Genomic DNA, 15993 nt, shown 5'->3' with positions numbered 1-15993 from the left:
TTGAAAGATCTACTTTCAATATTACTCTAAAAACAAAGATTGTACACCATAAGATCATTTATCACAATTATCGCTAGTCATTGGATATGAAATAGGGTTGCTTGGTGCGGGTCATAAAGTTTGAAAGTTGGAAATACGATGGCTTGCTGTGGGTCATAAAGTTTGAAAGTTGGATATGAAATAGGGTTGCTTGGTGCGGGTCATAAAGTTTGAAAGTTGGAAATACGATGGCTTGGTGTGGGTCATAAAGTTTTAAAGTTGGACGGTCGAACTGCATGAACACAATGTTTTGCATTCTAGGTTGTTCAAAACTTGGCCTTTAAACGGAGGGTAAAATGAATATTCAAAAAATTCAAAAATTTATTCCTCATTGTCGATGTTAGGTTATTTTTTTATTGCTGAAACTTATTTTTTGGTATGTACTTAAATTTCATGGTTATTAACGTTGAGGTAATTATCACTAATTATCATTATCATCTGAGTTTTATCCCAACTATTTGAGGCTGACTACAAGAATTCTATTGTGATATATCACTCTATCAAAGATTATACCTTAAGTATACAGCTACAACACATGCTCCTATGAGACCAAATTATTTGAGATTGACTACAAGAATTCTATTGTAATATATCACTTTAGCAAAGACTATACTTTTAAGTATACAACACATGCATACACCACATGCTCCTATGGGACCTTGAGATATTTGGGCTTAACATGCATACAACACATGCTCCTATGGGACCTTAAGATATTTGGGCTTAACATGCATACAACACATGCTCCTATGGGACCATAAGATCTTTGGGCTTAAGTAAACATCTTTGGGCTTAAGTAAACAATTTCAAACGACATTGGTGACTTCACCTTTCATAGAGAAGAAAAGGTGAGATTTTATATGATATTAAGCATTTGTATATGAAGATTTTAATAAGAAATATTGACAAGCGATTATTGGTTTTTAAAGTACGAGTCATGTTATATCTAAAAACAAATGATATTTGAAAATTAAATAATTTAAATATATAACCAAAATTTAAAAAAAGAAAAAGAAAAATGAGACTCTCCAAGCATTTTACAGTGAGGAAGGTTCGCACAACATCGAGGTGTCGCTAGATAAAAAAGACAGTTGTATTAAAATTTCGATATTAAAAAACCGTCAAATTGATCATATAAACGTCCTCAATTATGTAATTGGAAAAAACTAAACACTGAAAATACTATTGTCAGCCTCACCAATTATGTATTTGAAAGAAATTAAACACTAAAAAGACTATATCTTTTTTTTTTGAAAGATACATATCATCTAGATCATCAATAGAATAATTAGAGCCACCCAATTTCACATCCATTAATCTAGATTGTAACAAAAGCATAAATGGTCTCATTCTGTATCATGAGAACTCGCTCCAATAGTGCAAATACTTACTCCGGCATTCCGCTCCAGCAATGAAGTCTCTGGAGCCACAACGCTCCGACAATGGAGGATCGAGCTCCAGCAATATAAACAAGCGTTCCGACAATGGAGGACCGAGTTCCAGCAATATAAACAAGCGCTCCGACATTCTGTGCTGCGGCAATGCAGTTCTGGGCCATAGTGCTCGGGCAATACAAAGACGTGCTCCGACAGTGCAAAGACGCGCTTCGGTGGTGTAAAGACGTGTTCCGGCATTGAAAAGATGCACTGCAGCAGTACGCTACTTGGGATCACCTAATGATTTGGTTTGTACATGACATTTCCGTTCAAAAAATAACAACTTCATAGTTGAGGGTTTGATTTGGGAAAAAAAGTGAGAGAAGAGATTGAAGTGGCTAAGTTGCTTAGACAAATAATTTTTCCTTTTTTCACATACGGCGGGAAAAAAATAAAATTTCCGCAATTTTCATTTCTCTGCAGCTTCAATGGCGGCCACGCCTCTGAAAAATCCTAAAATTTCTGCTTATTTGCGCTCTGGAAACACTAAATTTTCTCACCGTTTCAGTTCTCCTTCAACTGTGATCTATCCATCTTTGAAGACCTCTAGCATTTGTGAAACCCTATTTTTCTCGTCTTTAAGGCCCCAAAAACCGAGGTTTTACCCTGTATCCCTATGTTCAGCTACGGTTTCAGGGGAGAGATTGACGTTTGATGTGGTTGTAGTTGGAGCTGGAATCATAGGCTTGACCATAGTTAGGCAGTTCTTGCTCCAGTCCAAGCTCTCCGTTGCAGTTGTAGATGCAGGGGTTCCATGTTCAGGAGCAACAGGAGCTGGTGGGCTAGAAATATCTCTCTCGCTACACACACATACATATCTTTCATTTTGATTTGTGCACCTTTGAAAAGATTTGTGTACCTTTGAAAATTTTAAGGATGATGGGCGATTGGATCATGTTGATGGCTTGGAAATACTATAGTATGTGCATTTTTTCTTTAATTCATTTTTAGGCTTTGGGGTCAGCCAGATTCTTGGACTGATTTTTTTTTTTTTTTTCTTCCGTTCCAGCCATTGGTAAAGAAATATGAACTAAGAAGTCTAGCTTCTAGTTAAATTGTAGATGTGAAATGACTCAATTTTGGTGAAACTTACATGAATTTCGGGAATTTCTGTTCAAATTTTTGGCTAATTTTTTACTGCATAAAAAAATGATGGTACCTTTGAAGGATTTGATCTTCAATGTTTTGATTCTTCTCTCAATATTTTGTGTGTATATTATTCACTTGTGCATAGTTGTTTTTATAGATAAAAATATTTATTTTTTTGTGTGTGTTGATTGTAAGAGGTTTTCTGCAATTCTATTTATGATTTAAACATATTTTATGCTTATCAGTTAGCATTTCAGTAGTTGAAATTGTAGAGTTTTTGCTTTTTTCTCTTTTTCGTTTTTGGCTTTTGTTATTGTCAAGTAAAGGGCAGGGTTATATATGGATGGTTCACAAAAGGCCAGGGACTGCAGCATGGGAGCTTGCAAATAGAAGCAAACAACTTTGGGAAGAGTTGGCAGAGGAAATTCAAGAACAAAATATGGACCCTTTAGACATGTTGGGTTGGATGAAAAGAGGTACAATTGTCTTCATTGCAAGGAATTATTTCTTGGGATTGTGATATGATGGAAAGTTCTATTGTTGTTGTTGTTGTTGTTGTTGTTTCATTGTCCTAGTTGTTTTTGTGGTTGTCATCTTTGTTGTTGTGGTCGTTATCATTGTTGTTGTTGTCATCGTCATTGTTGTCATCGATGTTGTTGTTGTTATTTATGTGACATTCTTGTGCTCCCATACTTATAAACTTTTTTTTTTTTTTTTCAAGTGTCGACAACCTATTTAGATTGTTCATTGATTTCCTTGCATCTATTTCCAATTGTGTACAAGGTATCTGATATTGCTGCTAATGGTGTTTTGTATGATAAGAGATAAGCTCATTGAGCATATGCAATGGATGACAATGATCTGTATTGATCATCAATATCTGTCATCAAACTTTTAAAATTTTTGAGGGCAATTATGTTTTTTTTATATTGAACATATGTAATGGATTACAATGATCTAGAAACATGAGTATTGCTGTATCAGGCATTAATATGTGTTAACAAACTCTTAAAAACTCTGAAAGCAATCAATCATTAATTTGGATTATGAAATTATTGTCTCTAGGGAGCTTGTTAGTTGGTAGAAGTCTGGGAGAGTCAACATCGTTGCAAGAGAGGGTTCGATTGTTATCCGAAGCTGGGTTAAAGGTTCAATACTTGCCTGCTTCTGATTTGCTGAAGAAGGAACCCAGCCTTGACGTTGGGAGTGAAGGTGGGGCTGCCTTTGTGCTAGATGATTGCCAATTGGATGCGCAACGAACCGTTGAATTCATAGAAAAGGTACTAGTTAAGATTTTTAATTTATCTGAAAATTGAAAATTCTAAGGAACAAAAGTCTTGAAAATTCTAACGAACAAAAGTCAAATTTTTACCAAACAATATTGTATCCAAGTAACATATATGAGAGTAGAGAGACCTTGTAAAGTAAAGAAGAGCTGTGAACTAGCTTTTGTTGCTTTACCTGCATTGCTGGTAACCTCATTTTACTTTGCAAGCAATCATCTGTCCTATAGAGTTACTAAACCAATAAACAGTATGGAATCCACACTAACGGCTTCTCTTAAATCCTAAAGAACATAAATCAATAAGTATCAATATGTGTGGATTAAATGTTAGATATGTAAATCGGACTGAGTTCAGGGGAGATTTTGCAGGGATGGGACCATCAAATGTCACATGAGCTACCGTCCAGACGCAGAATTATTATATTGGCTTCAATAACATTTAGAGAGCAGGTGCGGCAGCTGATGGTGTGCTTAAAGGGAAGTTAGTTGCAGGGTTTATTTTAAGGGGAATTGGATAATGCGAAGCATAGAAATGCAATATGTCCTCTAATTATTAACGGAGCTGTGGTTGGTTCAATTTGGTGGGGTTTGTCATGGTTCTTTGGAAGTCAAGCAGTTGGTTTTGTTCCCCGATTGTTTCTGGATTTCCTTTGTGTAATGCTAGTTACGATGTCCTTTTTGTTTACTTTTTTTATTAATGATGTTCTTGATTATATATCTAGAAAATTGAGTAGTTCTTTTCTAAATCTGTTTAAAGATTTAACTTGGTGATTAAAAAAATAATCTGTTTGAAGCCTGACTGCTACAAAATTAATGTTTAGGGGAACAAATCTTTCTCTCAACATGATAGATATCGAGAGTTCTATTATGAACCTGCTGTTCGTTTATTAAGGTATGCTTATCACTGGGTGTTGTTCCTATAGTGACATTAATTGTGGGTTATGTTTGGCAATTTAACCTTAGTTTTCATATTTCCTGTTTGCAAATGAATTTGACTTCTCTTATTTCATGCCATTCAGGTCTCCAGAAACTGGTGATGTTGAAGCTGTAAAAACTTCCAAGAATGTACTGTACAGCAGAAAGGCTATTGTAATTGCAGCAGGTGCTTGGAGTGGAACTTTAATGCAAAACCTTATTGTGGAATCAGACATTTCATTGAATGTTCCAGTCAAGCCCCGTAAGGTGGTCTACATTGTAACTAATTTGTCCCATTCCAACACTCATCAATACCAGTTTTGTTGCGTGCTAACAGGTCACTTTTGTCACATGTGCATGTTACCATAAACTAGATTTCATATTGGCCCCCACTCACTCTGTGTTGTTGGAAATTTACAGAAATATTCCATTATAATTTTGATATTTAAAAGAGCCCTCTTTGTTTTTATTATGTTATGCCCAAGTCCCAGTTTTTTTTTTTTTTTCGTTCCCAAATTACCCTTACCCTGGTTTCGGACATCCAACGTCTGAACGAGTTTTTCACTCAAAGACCAATTTTGGACATTGGATACTTGGGGTAATTTGGGAATAAAAAGAAAGGAGCAAGTGGGACTTGAGTATGAAATATAAAATATACGGGACTTTTGATAAATTTTCCTTTAATTTATCGCTTTGTGAATCAAGGTCAGATTTGATTATGTGGCTAACCAAACTGCTTTTTAATTTCATATCCATTAGAATTTCTTTCACTTACATCTCCTTTAAGGACAATTCTCATATTTATTATTAGGGGATGGTGTTCTTTACTTGAAACTTACGCTTTGATAGTCTTTATAAAGAGAATGGGCCCTAGGCAGAGGTGGTCAGTGGTGGGGTGCTACTCATGATGTCTAGAGTTCAAATCTCACCATGTTACGTTTCCCGGTTTCCGAGTTTCTTTTTTCATTCGATAAAACCATGTGCTAATCAAGTGCAGAGTGATGCAGATGCGTGGGTGCTGATTGCTTGTAATTAGGAATCTGTTAGCTTGTTGATAGGAGTCTGTTAGCTTGTTGTTAGCTGTTTGCTTGTACTTAGGAGTCTAGTGGGGTCTTCACGTAATGTGTGGATAGTTATCTTGTAACGGGTCACTTTCCTAGTATGAAGGGAAGGTGGGGTAAATGGGTAGAGAAGTTAGTAGACGGTTTGGGGAAATGTTATAAATATTGCTTTGTATTGGGTTAAAAAAGGGTAGTAAGTAAAATCTTTGTGCTTTGCACGTTCTAGAGGTTTAGTTTCCCTTGAAGAAACTACGGCTTTGGCTTTCTTATTTACCTTTGGTGTATTCTCTTATCAAAATAGGAAAAGTAAGAACAAAGGGTTGTCTCGCGAACTGAGAAATCTTGTCCAAGGTTTTGACGTGTACGTGGTGGACAATCCTCAACATCAAACACGTTCAGCTAGCAAAGCACTTAACATTTTGGTATCAGAGCCAGGCATGGTGGATCAACACCTTGATCAAATGGAGTTCGAGATTGGGAGTTTGAAAGCAGATCAGGAATGAGGCTTCAAGGATATGATGGATTCCATGCAGCAGATGTTCGCTGCGATCAATGCTTGACTCGACCAAACGAAGAACAACCGTGAAGATGGTGAAACGTCCTACAATCAGCCGCCACCGGGGTATACAGGGCGGGGGTTTATAGGGCCACTTCGAAATGGCAGTGTAGGATCCGGTGGGACCTACCTTCCGCGAATGGTCAAGCTTGACTTCCCCAAGTTCAATGGAGAAGAGGATCCTACCAGCTGGGTATGTAGAGCCGACCAATTTTTCGAGTTTCATCGTACATCGGAAGAGGATCGAGCTCCTCTTGCCTCTTTCAACTTAGAAGGAGATGCTCAGCTATGGTATCAGCTGATGAAGGAAGAGGGCGGTATTGATTCTTGGGATACTTTCAAAAGTAACCTCCACGCTCGATACGGTCCAACCCAATTCCAGGATTTTTTCAGTGATCTCACAAAGTTGCAGCAAACTAGTTTGGTGCGAGATTATCAAACTCAATTTGAGCGATTGCTGATTCGCGTAGGTAGCTTGTCGCAGATACAACAGGTTGGGTGCTTCATAAGTGGGCTCAAGGATAGCTTTAAAGCGAATGTGCAAGCTTGCCTACCTGCAACTTTGACTGCAGCAATTGGTCTCGTTCGCCTCTATGAGCACTGCAACTTAAATACCAAGAAAGCAACACCCAGCGAGCCAAAGAAGCCCGTCCTCAACCAACCCAACTCGGGTGGAACTTTCATGCCTAGGCTATCCCCGATAGAACTCAGCGAGCAACGTGCAAAAGGGTTATGCTTCAATTGCAACAAAAATTTTGGCCTTGGCCTTCGTTGCAAGAGGCTATTCCTCATCGAAGGAGATTGGCCAGACGAAGGAGACGACGATGGGATGGGGACAAAGACAACTGAAGAAGTGCCTGAAATCTCCATCAACCCCATTTATGGGGCTAAAACCCCTCAGACATGCGTGTACAAGGGAGTTTGGGCCAACAGAGGGTAACCTTTCTAATCGACTTTGGTAACACATAATTTTTTGAGTAATACTGTTGCACAGAAAATGGGCCTAACTCCTAGTTGTAAAGGGAAGTTTGAAGTGGCTGTTGCTAATGGCGAGAAGCTCTCTAGCGCGGGACAATGCAAAGTTGTTTGCATGGTGTTGCAGGGAGTTCCATTCATGGTGGACCTTTATCTGCTGCCTTTGGTAGGTTGCGACCCTGTTCTATGGGCGCAATGGCTGAGTACTCTAGGCCCAAGCACATGGGACTTCTCCAAGTTGCAAATGACGTTCTCCTTGAATGGAAAGGAAATCTCACTCCAAGGTTTAAAAGCGGCCAAGAATAAGGTGGTACAGCTTAATGAAATTGGCAAGGACATCAAAAAAAAGAAAGAGGGAATACTAGTATAGATATACTCTATCTCAATGAAGGGCGTGTTAGGTAACTTTGAACGAAAATTATCTCCTCAAATTTCTAATACTCAACTGGAAGGTGGTTGTATTCGTTTGATGATATTTTCAAGGAACCACGAGGGCTACCTCCGAAGAGGTCACATGATCACCAAATTCCCTTGAAAGATGGTACCCCTACTATCAGAAACCCGAAATTGAAAAGATGGTGACCGAGTTGTTGAGATCTGGAGTGATCAAGCCTAGTAACAGTCACTATTCTTCACCTGTGCTGCTAGTAAAAAAAAATGACAGCTCTTGGAAAATGTGCGTTGACTACAGAGCTTTAAATCAGCAGACGGTAAAGGATAAGTTTTCCATTCCCAACATTGACGAACTACTTGACGAGCCTTTTTCTTCACCAAGCTTGATCTGCGATCTGGATACCACCAAATCCGCATGCAGCTCGAAGATGTTGAGAAAACTGCTTTTCGCACCCACCACGGCCATTACGAATATCTGGTAATGCCTTTTGGATTAATGAACGCCCCATCCACCTTTCAATCTTTGATGAACACTGTTTTCAAAAATTACCTACGAAAATTCATATTGGTATTTTTTGACGATATTTTAATTTACAGCAAAAGCTGGGAAGACCACTTGAGGCATATTGAAATAGCCTTATCTATTTTACGGACTAACCAATTCTTTGTAATAAAAAAAAAAAAAGTACTTTTGGGTAGAGGGAGGTGAAATATTTAGGACATCTCATCAGCCAAGAGGGAGTGGCAATGGATCCAGAAAAAATCACGGCCATGACCAGCTGGCCCAAGCCCACAACGTTAAAAGCTCTCCGTGGATTTCTGAGGTTAACGGGGTACTACCGTAAATTTATACAAAATTACAGTAAAATTGCTGCTCCATTTACCAACGTGCTAAAGAAAGACGGTTTCAAATGGGACCCACAGTCCACGAGGCTTGGAGCAACTTAAAAAGGTAATGATGCTAGCAGCAGTGCTCGCTCTGCTTGATTTTCAAAGACATTCATCGTCAAGTGCGATGCTTCTGGGGCTGGTGTTGGAGGGGGTGTTGATGCAAGAAAAACGTCCCATAGCATTTTTTAGCCAAGCATTGCAAGGTAAAAACTTGTTTTTATCTACTTACGAAAAAGAAATGCTGGCTTTCGTTCTTGCAGTACAGAAATGGTAGCAATATGTACTGGGGCAACCCTTCATTGTAAGGACCGACCATTAGAGTCTAAAGTACCTATGGGAGCAAAGAATCACTACCCCAACACAGCAGAGATGGTTGATGAAGCTCATGGGTTTTGATTTTACCATTGAATACAAAAAAGGGAAGGAAAACGTGGTGGCTGATGCCCTGTCCCGAATGGAAGAGAAGGGCGAAAATTTTGCAATATCTGGTTCGGTTCCACACTGGCTCGAGCCTATCAAGGACGAAGTAAAAGAAAATTCCAGAAGGAAATAGTATCCCGCGTGCAACAGGGAGAAGCTTTGGGTCCTTGGTGCTACAAAGGAGTCCTATTCTTTAAAAATAGGATTTTCTTGCTGGCTGAATCTTCTTTAATCCCAACAATTGTATAAGATTTCCATTCCAGCACACATGAGGGGTTCCACAAAACTCTCCAGCGTATTAAATCCGTTTTTTTTGGAGCGGAATGAAGAGGAATGTCAAGGAACATATCAAGCAGTGTGACACGTGTCAGCGTCGAAAGTGGGAAAATATGTCACCGGCGGGGTTTCTCCAACCACTTCCCATTCCCCTACAGGTATGGACAGATTTGTCCATGGATTTCATAGACGGTTTGCCCAATTCTAACGGTAAAACTACTATTTACGTAGTAGTAGATCGCCCATCCAAAGCCGCCCATTTCATTCCAATCTCTCATCCTTATACAGCAACCTCGGTGGCTCAGATTTTTTTTAACCACATCTTTAAATTGTATGGGATGCCTAAGTTCATCGTATGTGATAGGGACCCAATTTTTACCAGTGCATTTTGGAAAGAACTGTTTAACTTGCAGGGCACAGCCTTAAATTTCTCATCAGCCTATCATCCCTAGACGGACGGTCAGACGGAGGTGGTGAACCGCGCCGTCCAAATGTTCCTCAGGTGCATTTCGAGTGATAGGCCCAAGGAGTGGGCCCGTTGGATTGCTTGGGCTGAGTATTGCTACAACACAAGCGTGCATTCCGCCACCAAGAAAACTCCTTATGAAGTGGTTTACGGTCGTGCTCCGCCACGCTGCTATCGTACATCCCTGGAACCACACAAGTTGAGTCGGTTGATCTTGAACTCCAAGATCGAGATCGATCCATCAAACAGTTACACGAACAGTTGCAATTGTCCCAGAATCGGATGAAGAAAGTATATGATGCACACCAGACTGAGAGGAGTTTCCAAGTTGGGAATCTAGTCTACCTTCGCCTTCAGCCATACCGCCAAGTTTCTGTCGCCCTTCGGAAAAATTTCAATCTCTCGCCGCGGTATTACGGACCATTTGAAGTGATTCAAAGGATAGGTCAAGTGGCCTACAAACTCCAATTACTGAGGGGTTAAAAAATCCACCCAGTATTTCATGTGTCTGGCCTCAGGAAGAAGGTGGGAACATCAACGGTAGTTCAAAGAGATTTGCCGCTTCTATCGGAAGAAGATGACAACATGGTAGCGCAGCCACAAGCCATTTTAGACCATCGTGTTAAGAGGCGGCAAGAGGAGGTCTTGGTGCATTGGAAGGGACTTGCGCCATCGGAAGCCACCTGGGAAAACTTGAAGGCGCTGAAGTTACGGTTCCCTGAAAATACCCTTGAGGACAAGGGTGATATTTAGAGGGGGAGAGTGTTACATTTCCTAGTTTCCTAGTTTCTTTTTTCATTCAATAAAACCATGTGCTAATCACGTGCAGAGTGATGCAGGTGCGTGGGTGCTGATTGCTTGTAATTAGGAATCTGTTAGCTTGTTGATAGGAGTCTGTTAGCTTGTTGTTAGCTGTTTGCTTGTAATTAGGAGTCTAGTGGGGTCTTCACGTATTGTGTGGATAGTTATCTTGTAGTGGGTCACTTTCCTAGTATGAAGGGAAGGTGGGGTAAATGGGTAAAGAAGTTAGTAGAAGGTTTGGGGAAAGGTTATAAATATCGCTTTGTATTGGGTTAAAAAAGGGTAGTAAGTAAAATCTTTTGCACTTTCTGGAGGTTTAGTTTCCCTCGAGGAAACTACAACTTGTCTTTCTTATTTACCTTTGGTGTATGCTCTTATCAAAATAGGAAAAAGTAAGAACAAAGGGTTGTCTCGCGAACTGAGAAATCTTGTCCAAGGTTTTGACGTGTATGCGGTGGACAATCCTCAACGTCCAACACGTTCAGCTAGCAAAGCACTTACCACACCAGGTCCCACATTAACATAATATGTGTGTGTGTGTGTGTTTTTTTTATTTAATTGCTAATTTGCTTTTCTTATCCTAGGGTCATTTGCTTATCTTGGAGAACTTTCGAAATTTACAATTGCGCCATGGTGTAATGGAAGTTGATTATGTTACTCATCAGAATGGTCCTTCAATCTCCGACTCTTCTACTTCTATAGTTGCTGAAGACGATTCACACATTCTTTCAATCTCGATGACAGCAACAACTGATATGTGGGGAAACCTAGTTTTGGGTGAGGGTTCTAACTCCAGAGGCATTTATTTCTGTGATATTTGACCGAAAATTGTGATATATGTCATTTGATTTTTTAGAAGGTCACTCTGATCAATGCATAGGAAAATCATGATGCCATATCAATTTCAAAGTATTGTTATATTCTTTTATGGTAATTTTTGAGTTATACAATCTCGTATTCCTTTTAAGTCAAGTAAGATTCTAGTCAATGCATATAATAATCAGGATTACATTTGGTATTCAGAAATCTGTGGACTGCTAAGTTAATTTTTTCTATTTTTTTCTTTTCTATTCTTTTCATCTTTTTTTTTTGGTAATAACTGAAGTTGAAAAAGGCCTTGAAAAGATAAAATGTGGTTTCTTTCTTTCTTTTTATGTTTTTTTGGTAATAGCTGAAGTTTAGAAAAGGCCTTGAAAGATAAATTATGGTTCAGAAGGTGTGCTTATGAGTATGGATGTCCATATCTATAAATGTATTTATTCCCATTGTGAGTAGCAGACCTTCAAGGCTTCAACTAGCTTATCTTTAATTGTTGTCTGGGAAGGCGTTTTTATTTCTTATAAGACAGTGCTCTCTTTCTTGGGGTAAGCATGGGATGATGTGTATGTGGGTATATCAGCTGTGCATAATATTTCTATTTCCTATACTCTTCCTAAATCTTAAGCATGCTGAACCCACAGTTTCATGAAAGCTGACACCCTCTCACACTTCTGGGCTCTAGCAACTATATTGAGTGCATCCTGAGACGAGTTTCATGAACCCGCGGTTTCATGAAAAATGATGGATCCATATAGTATAGAACATTGTAGGTCTGAGATAAGTTTCCTTTCTTATAAATCTCATCATGAGGACTTGCATGCAGTACTGACATCGTTACCTATATCTTCCCTATTTTTTCTGGTTACAAGAACAAAAATCAAAGTGCAATTTATATTTGTTGAATGTCGTCATATGGGTGAGATTCGTCTATATATATTTTCAGGGAGCAGCCGCCAATTCACTGGGTTTGATACTCAGGTTGAAGACTCTATTGTAAAATGTATCATTGAACGTGCTGGAGAGTTCTTTCCAGCTTTACGAAGACTTCCTTTGCTGGAATTCATGAGGAGTGGTAAAATTAGAGTTGGGTTGCGCCCTTATAGTACGTTCTACATTATATCTACTGAGATTGTTGAACTTTGCCCATTCTCAAACATCTTATAGTGTCATTGGTTACTATTATTGCTGTTCTATACTTTTGGAATAAAAAAGAACTGATACCATATGATTACATTGTTTCTCACATACCAGTGCATGATGGAAAGCCCATCATTGGCCCTGTTCCTGGCCTACCAAAGGTGATGCTTGCAACTGGACATGAAGGATGTGGCCTCTCTATGGTAACTATTACTCTCTGTGCGTGTGTGTGTGAGAGAGAGAGACCCAACAAATAAATTTTAAAATTAAACTTTGATACATTACTCAGGGATCACATATCCCCTGATATATGTATATATATATATATATATATATATATATATATGGGCAGTGATTTCATGCAACGGTTGTATCATAGTATAATGCAACCACATTTCTAGAAAACCACGTTTTTGGTATTTCTATGACCCAAAATTTTACACACACATTCTTCATCTCAATAATCAATTCCAAAAAAAAAAAAGCGTAATTTGAACCCTAGATCAAAATGAGTCCCTTCCAATAATGAATCTAAACCATTCATTTGGTGAATTTCTAGATCTTAGCCTTTCCATTCTCAAAATCATTTTTTTATTATAACATTGTTCATCTAATGATAATAAAGTCATCTAAAAAAATTGGAAAAGAAAAAATCTTTTTAAAGGCTAGATCTAAGCATCTTATCAAAATGGATAGCCTATGTTAATTGGGCTAAAAAAATACTTTCTAGGGTGCGTTTTCAAATTTTTATTTTTTGTGATTGTTCATTAGAATAAAAAGAGTGTATATTTTAAATTTTGGATAAAAAAAAAATGGCCCAAACATAATTTTTGAAAGTTGTTGCATCATAGTACAATACAATCGTTGAAATCACTGCCATATATATATATATATATATATATATGAGCAATGATTTCATGCAATGGTTGCATCATACTATAATTTCTAGAAAACCATGTTTGTGTTATTTGAATAACCTAAAATTTGCCACACACACTCTCTTCATCTCAATTATCAAACCGAAAAAAAAAAGTTCAATTTGAACCCTAGATATGGTTAAAATGAGTCCCTTCTAAAAACGAATCTAGACCATTCATTTGGTGAATTTCAAGATCTTAGCTTTTATAAACTCAAAATCATTTTTTCCTTTTTAAACATTGTTCATCTAATGATAATAAAGTCATCCAAAAAGATTGGAAATGAGAAAATGCTTCTAAGGCCTAGATCTAAACATCTCATCAAAATGAACAGCCTATGTTAATTGGGCTAAAAATATACTTTTTAGGTTGTGTTTTCAAATTATTATTTTTTGTGATTGTTCATTAAAATGAAAAAGATTGTATATTTCAAATTTTGGATCAAACAAATGGCAACATAGTTTTTGAAGGTTGTTGCATTATATTATGATGCAATCGTTGTATGAAATCATTGCTATATATATATATATATATGTATATATATATATATATATATATATATATATGTATATATATATATATATAAATGATCTAATGCAACGGTTGTATAGTAGTATAATGCAACCACACCTTTAGAAAACCATATTTTTGGCATTTGTATGACCTCAAATTTTGCGCACACATCCTCTTAATCAAATATTACAAAAAAAAATTCAATTTGCACCCTAGATATGGTCAAAATTAGTACCCATCCAATGATGAATCTTGACCATCTATTTGGTGAATTTCAAGATCTAGGCCTTAACAAATTTAAAATCATTTTTTTATTTTTTAGCATTATTAATCTAATCAAGACAACTTATTTAATGATTCGTTGTTAGATATAGCCCAATTAATATAAACTTAGATATGGTTAGATATAGCTCAAAAACATAGACGCCTTATATTTAAGCTATCTCAATAAAATGGACGGCTTATATTAATTGGGCCAGAATGAAAACTTTTTAGAGCATTTTTTCAAAATTTTCTTTTTTGTGATTGTTCTTTAGAATGAAAGAAGTGTACATTTAAAAATTCGTGTGAAACAAATGTCTTTAACATAGTTTTTGAAGATGCTTGCATTATACTATTATACAACTGTTGCGTGAAATAATTCTTCTATATATATATATATATATATATATATATATATATATATATATATAGAGGAAGATACTACAAAACACCTATAGGCAAAAATGAACAGTGATTTTGTCTACTCTCATCACCGTCTAAAGTTCATCCCATTGTCATGATTGTCCGGTAGTGTTTCATTTTTTATTTTTTTATACAAATCGGAATGATTTGAAATTTGAAACGTGTGTTCATAAAAAATAGGCAAATTTATTAAAAATATCAAAAAAATTATTTTACATGAAAAAATTGATCAAAATACCCTCGAAACGTTTCGGATGTATGTTGGTTTTCTGTCAATTATTTTTTTTATATTTTTATTAGGTGTACTTCACTAAGATGTACATACACTCCAAATTTCAGGTCATTCCAATTTAAAGAAAAAAAATAAAAAATGAAACACTGACGAATAATCGTGACCGTACGATGAATTTTGGATGCTGATGAAGATAAGCGAAATTACTGTTCATTTTCGCCTATAGGCGATGGAAAGATTTTATATATATATATATATATATATATATATATATATAGGCCCACTAACTTACTTTTTATCATTAACTGTAGGCACTGGGTACTGCTGAAATGGTTGCAGATATGGTTTTGGGGAACAGTCTCACAATTGATTCTACTCCCTTCTCTGCACAAGGAAGATATGACCAGTAGCTTACCTGTTTCTTTTTATTTCATCTGATAACGAGTGTTTTCACTAGCTAGTTTTTGGCTTTGCATGGGTTGCTTCCTTTATCAAAGACTGCAACATGTTAAAACGTTTCAAGTAATCGTACCAGCTACTTCATGGCCTTATTAGGGGCAGCAATGGACCCAGACCTAACCCTGGACCCATCGGGTAGATCTGACATGGGGGTCTGGGCATGGTCCTGCATTTAGGCCCGGCCGGTAAGGTTCTAGTGAACCCGACCTGGATTTATTATATGTATAAAAATAAATAAAATAGAGCATGTTCCGTACATGTGAATAAGTTTAATTGAGAAGGTATAATTTCCATAAAAATATGAAGACCATGGCCTGGAGTCGACATTGATATCTTGGGGAAGTTCTCGAGATAACTTCAAGTTGACCTGCTAATTAGGTATTTTGATCATTAAGTGGTTTGGAAGACCTGGTGATTGGGTATTTTGGTCATTAAGTGGTTTGAAATTGCTGAGAGAGAGAGAGAGAGGTGCATTCTTGTGCAATGAGTTGAGAGAGAGCGCAACATAATATTGTGCAATGTGCCTCTTAAACATAGGTTGCTTGTCAAATTTGGGTGTTTGGGTGCTAAATTTTGTTTATTTTGTTTTTCCCCTCCTGTGTACTTCCCAAAATTTTAGATCAATTAAG

General features: G+C 37.3%; 1 protein-coding gene across 33 annotated transcripts; it reads left to right on the top strand.

Annotated features, from left to right (window-relative positions):
* The first annotated feature begins 1793 nt into the window (after positions 1-1793).
* On the top strand, positions 1794-15663 carry LOC18448548 (FAD-dependent oxidoreductase family protein). 33 transcript variants are annotated; one of them, XR_016057454.1, is made up of 11 exons: positions 1794-2252; positions 2891-3040; positions 3630-3844; positions 4219-4299; positions 4671-4741; positions 4869-5031; positions 10990-11112; positions 11188-11380; positions 12366-12494; positions 12674-12762; positions 15217-15663. XR_016057454.1 is itself a non-coding variant. In XM_088869408.1 (10 exons), exons 1-10 carry the CDS (start codon positions 1904-1906, stop codon positions 15313-15315), a joined length of 1539 nt encoding a protein of 512 aa, XP_088725534.1. In that variant the 5' UTR covers positions 1794-1903; the 3' UTR covers positions 15316-15663. The 33 variants fall into 33 exon arrangements, 19 of the variants coding, with proteins under 19 accessions (XP_088725534.1, XP_088725538.1, XP_088725532.1 ...); XR_016057455.1 differs by having other exon boundaries at positions 12366-12505; XR_016057453.1 differs by having other exon boundaries at positions 12366-12524.
* The last annotated feature ends 330 nt before the right edge of the window (positions 15664-15993 follow it).

The sequence above is a fragment of the Amborella trichopoda genome, chromosome 6 (genome assembly GCF_054954075.1).
Source record: "Amborella trichopoda isolate Santa Cruz 75 chromosome 6, AtrichopodaSantaCruz75HAP2 v2.0, whole genome shotgun sequence".
Taxonomy (NCBI): Eukaryota; Viridiplantae; Streptophyta; class Magnoliopsida; order Amborellales; family Amborellaceae; genus Amborella; species Amborella trichopoda.
The sequence above is the reverse complement of the archived record's forward strand: the minus strand, read 5'-3'. Positions and strand labels throughout refer to the sequence as shown.

What these genes read in the sequence shown, in the direction of transcription:
- LOC18448548 (XM_088869405.1), top strand. Translation starts at nt 1,904, where the DNA reads ATGGCGGCCACGCCTCTGAAAAATCCTAAAATTTCTGCTTATTTGCGC. An exon ending in TTCAGGAGCAACAGGAGCTG is followed by an intron (nt 2,253 to 2,890) that starts GTGGGCTAGAAA and finishes TGTCAAGTAAAG; the next exon opens with GGCAGGGTTATATATGGATG. An exon ending in CCGTTGAATTCATAGAAAAG is followed by an intron (nt 3,845 to 4,218) that starts GTACTAGTTAAG and finishes GAGATTTTGCAG; the next exon opens with GGATGGGACCATCAAATGTC.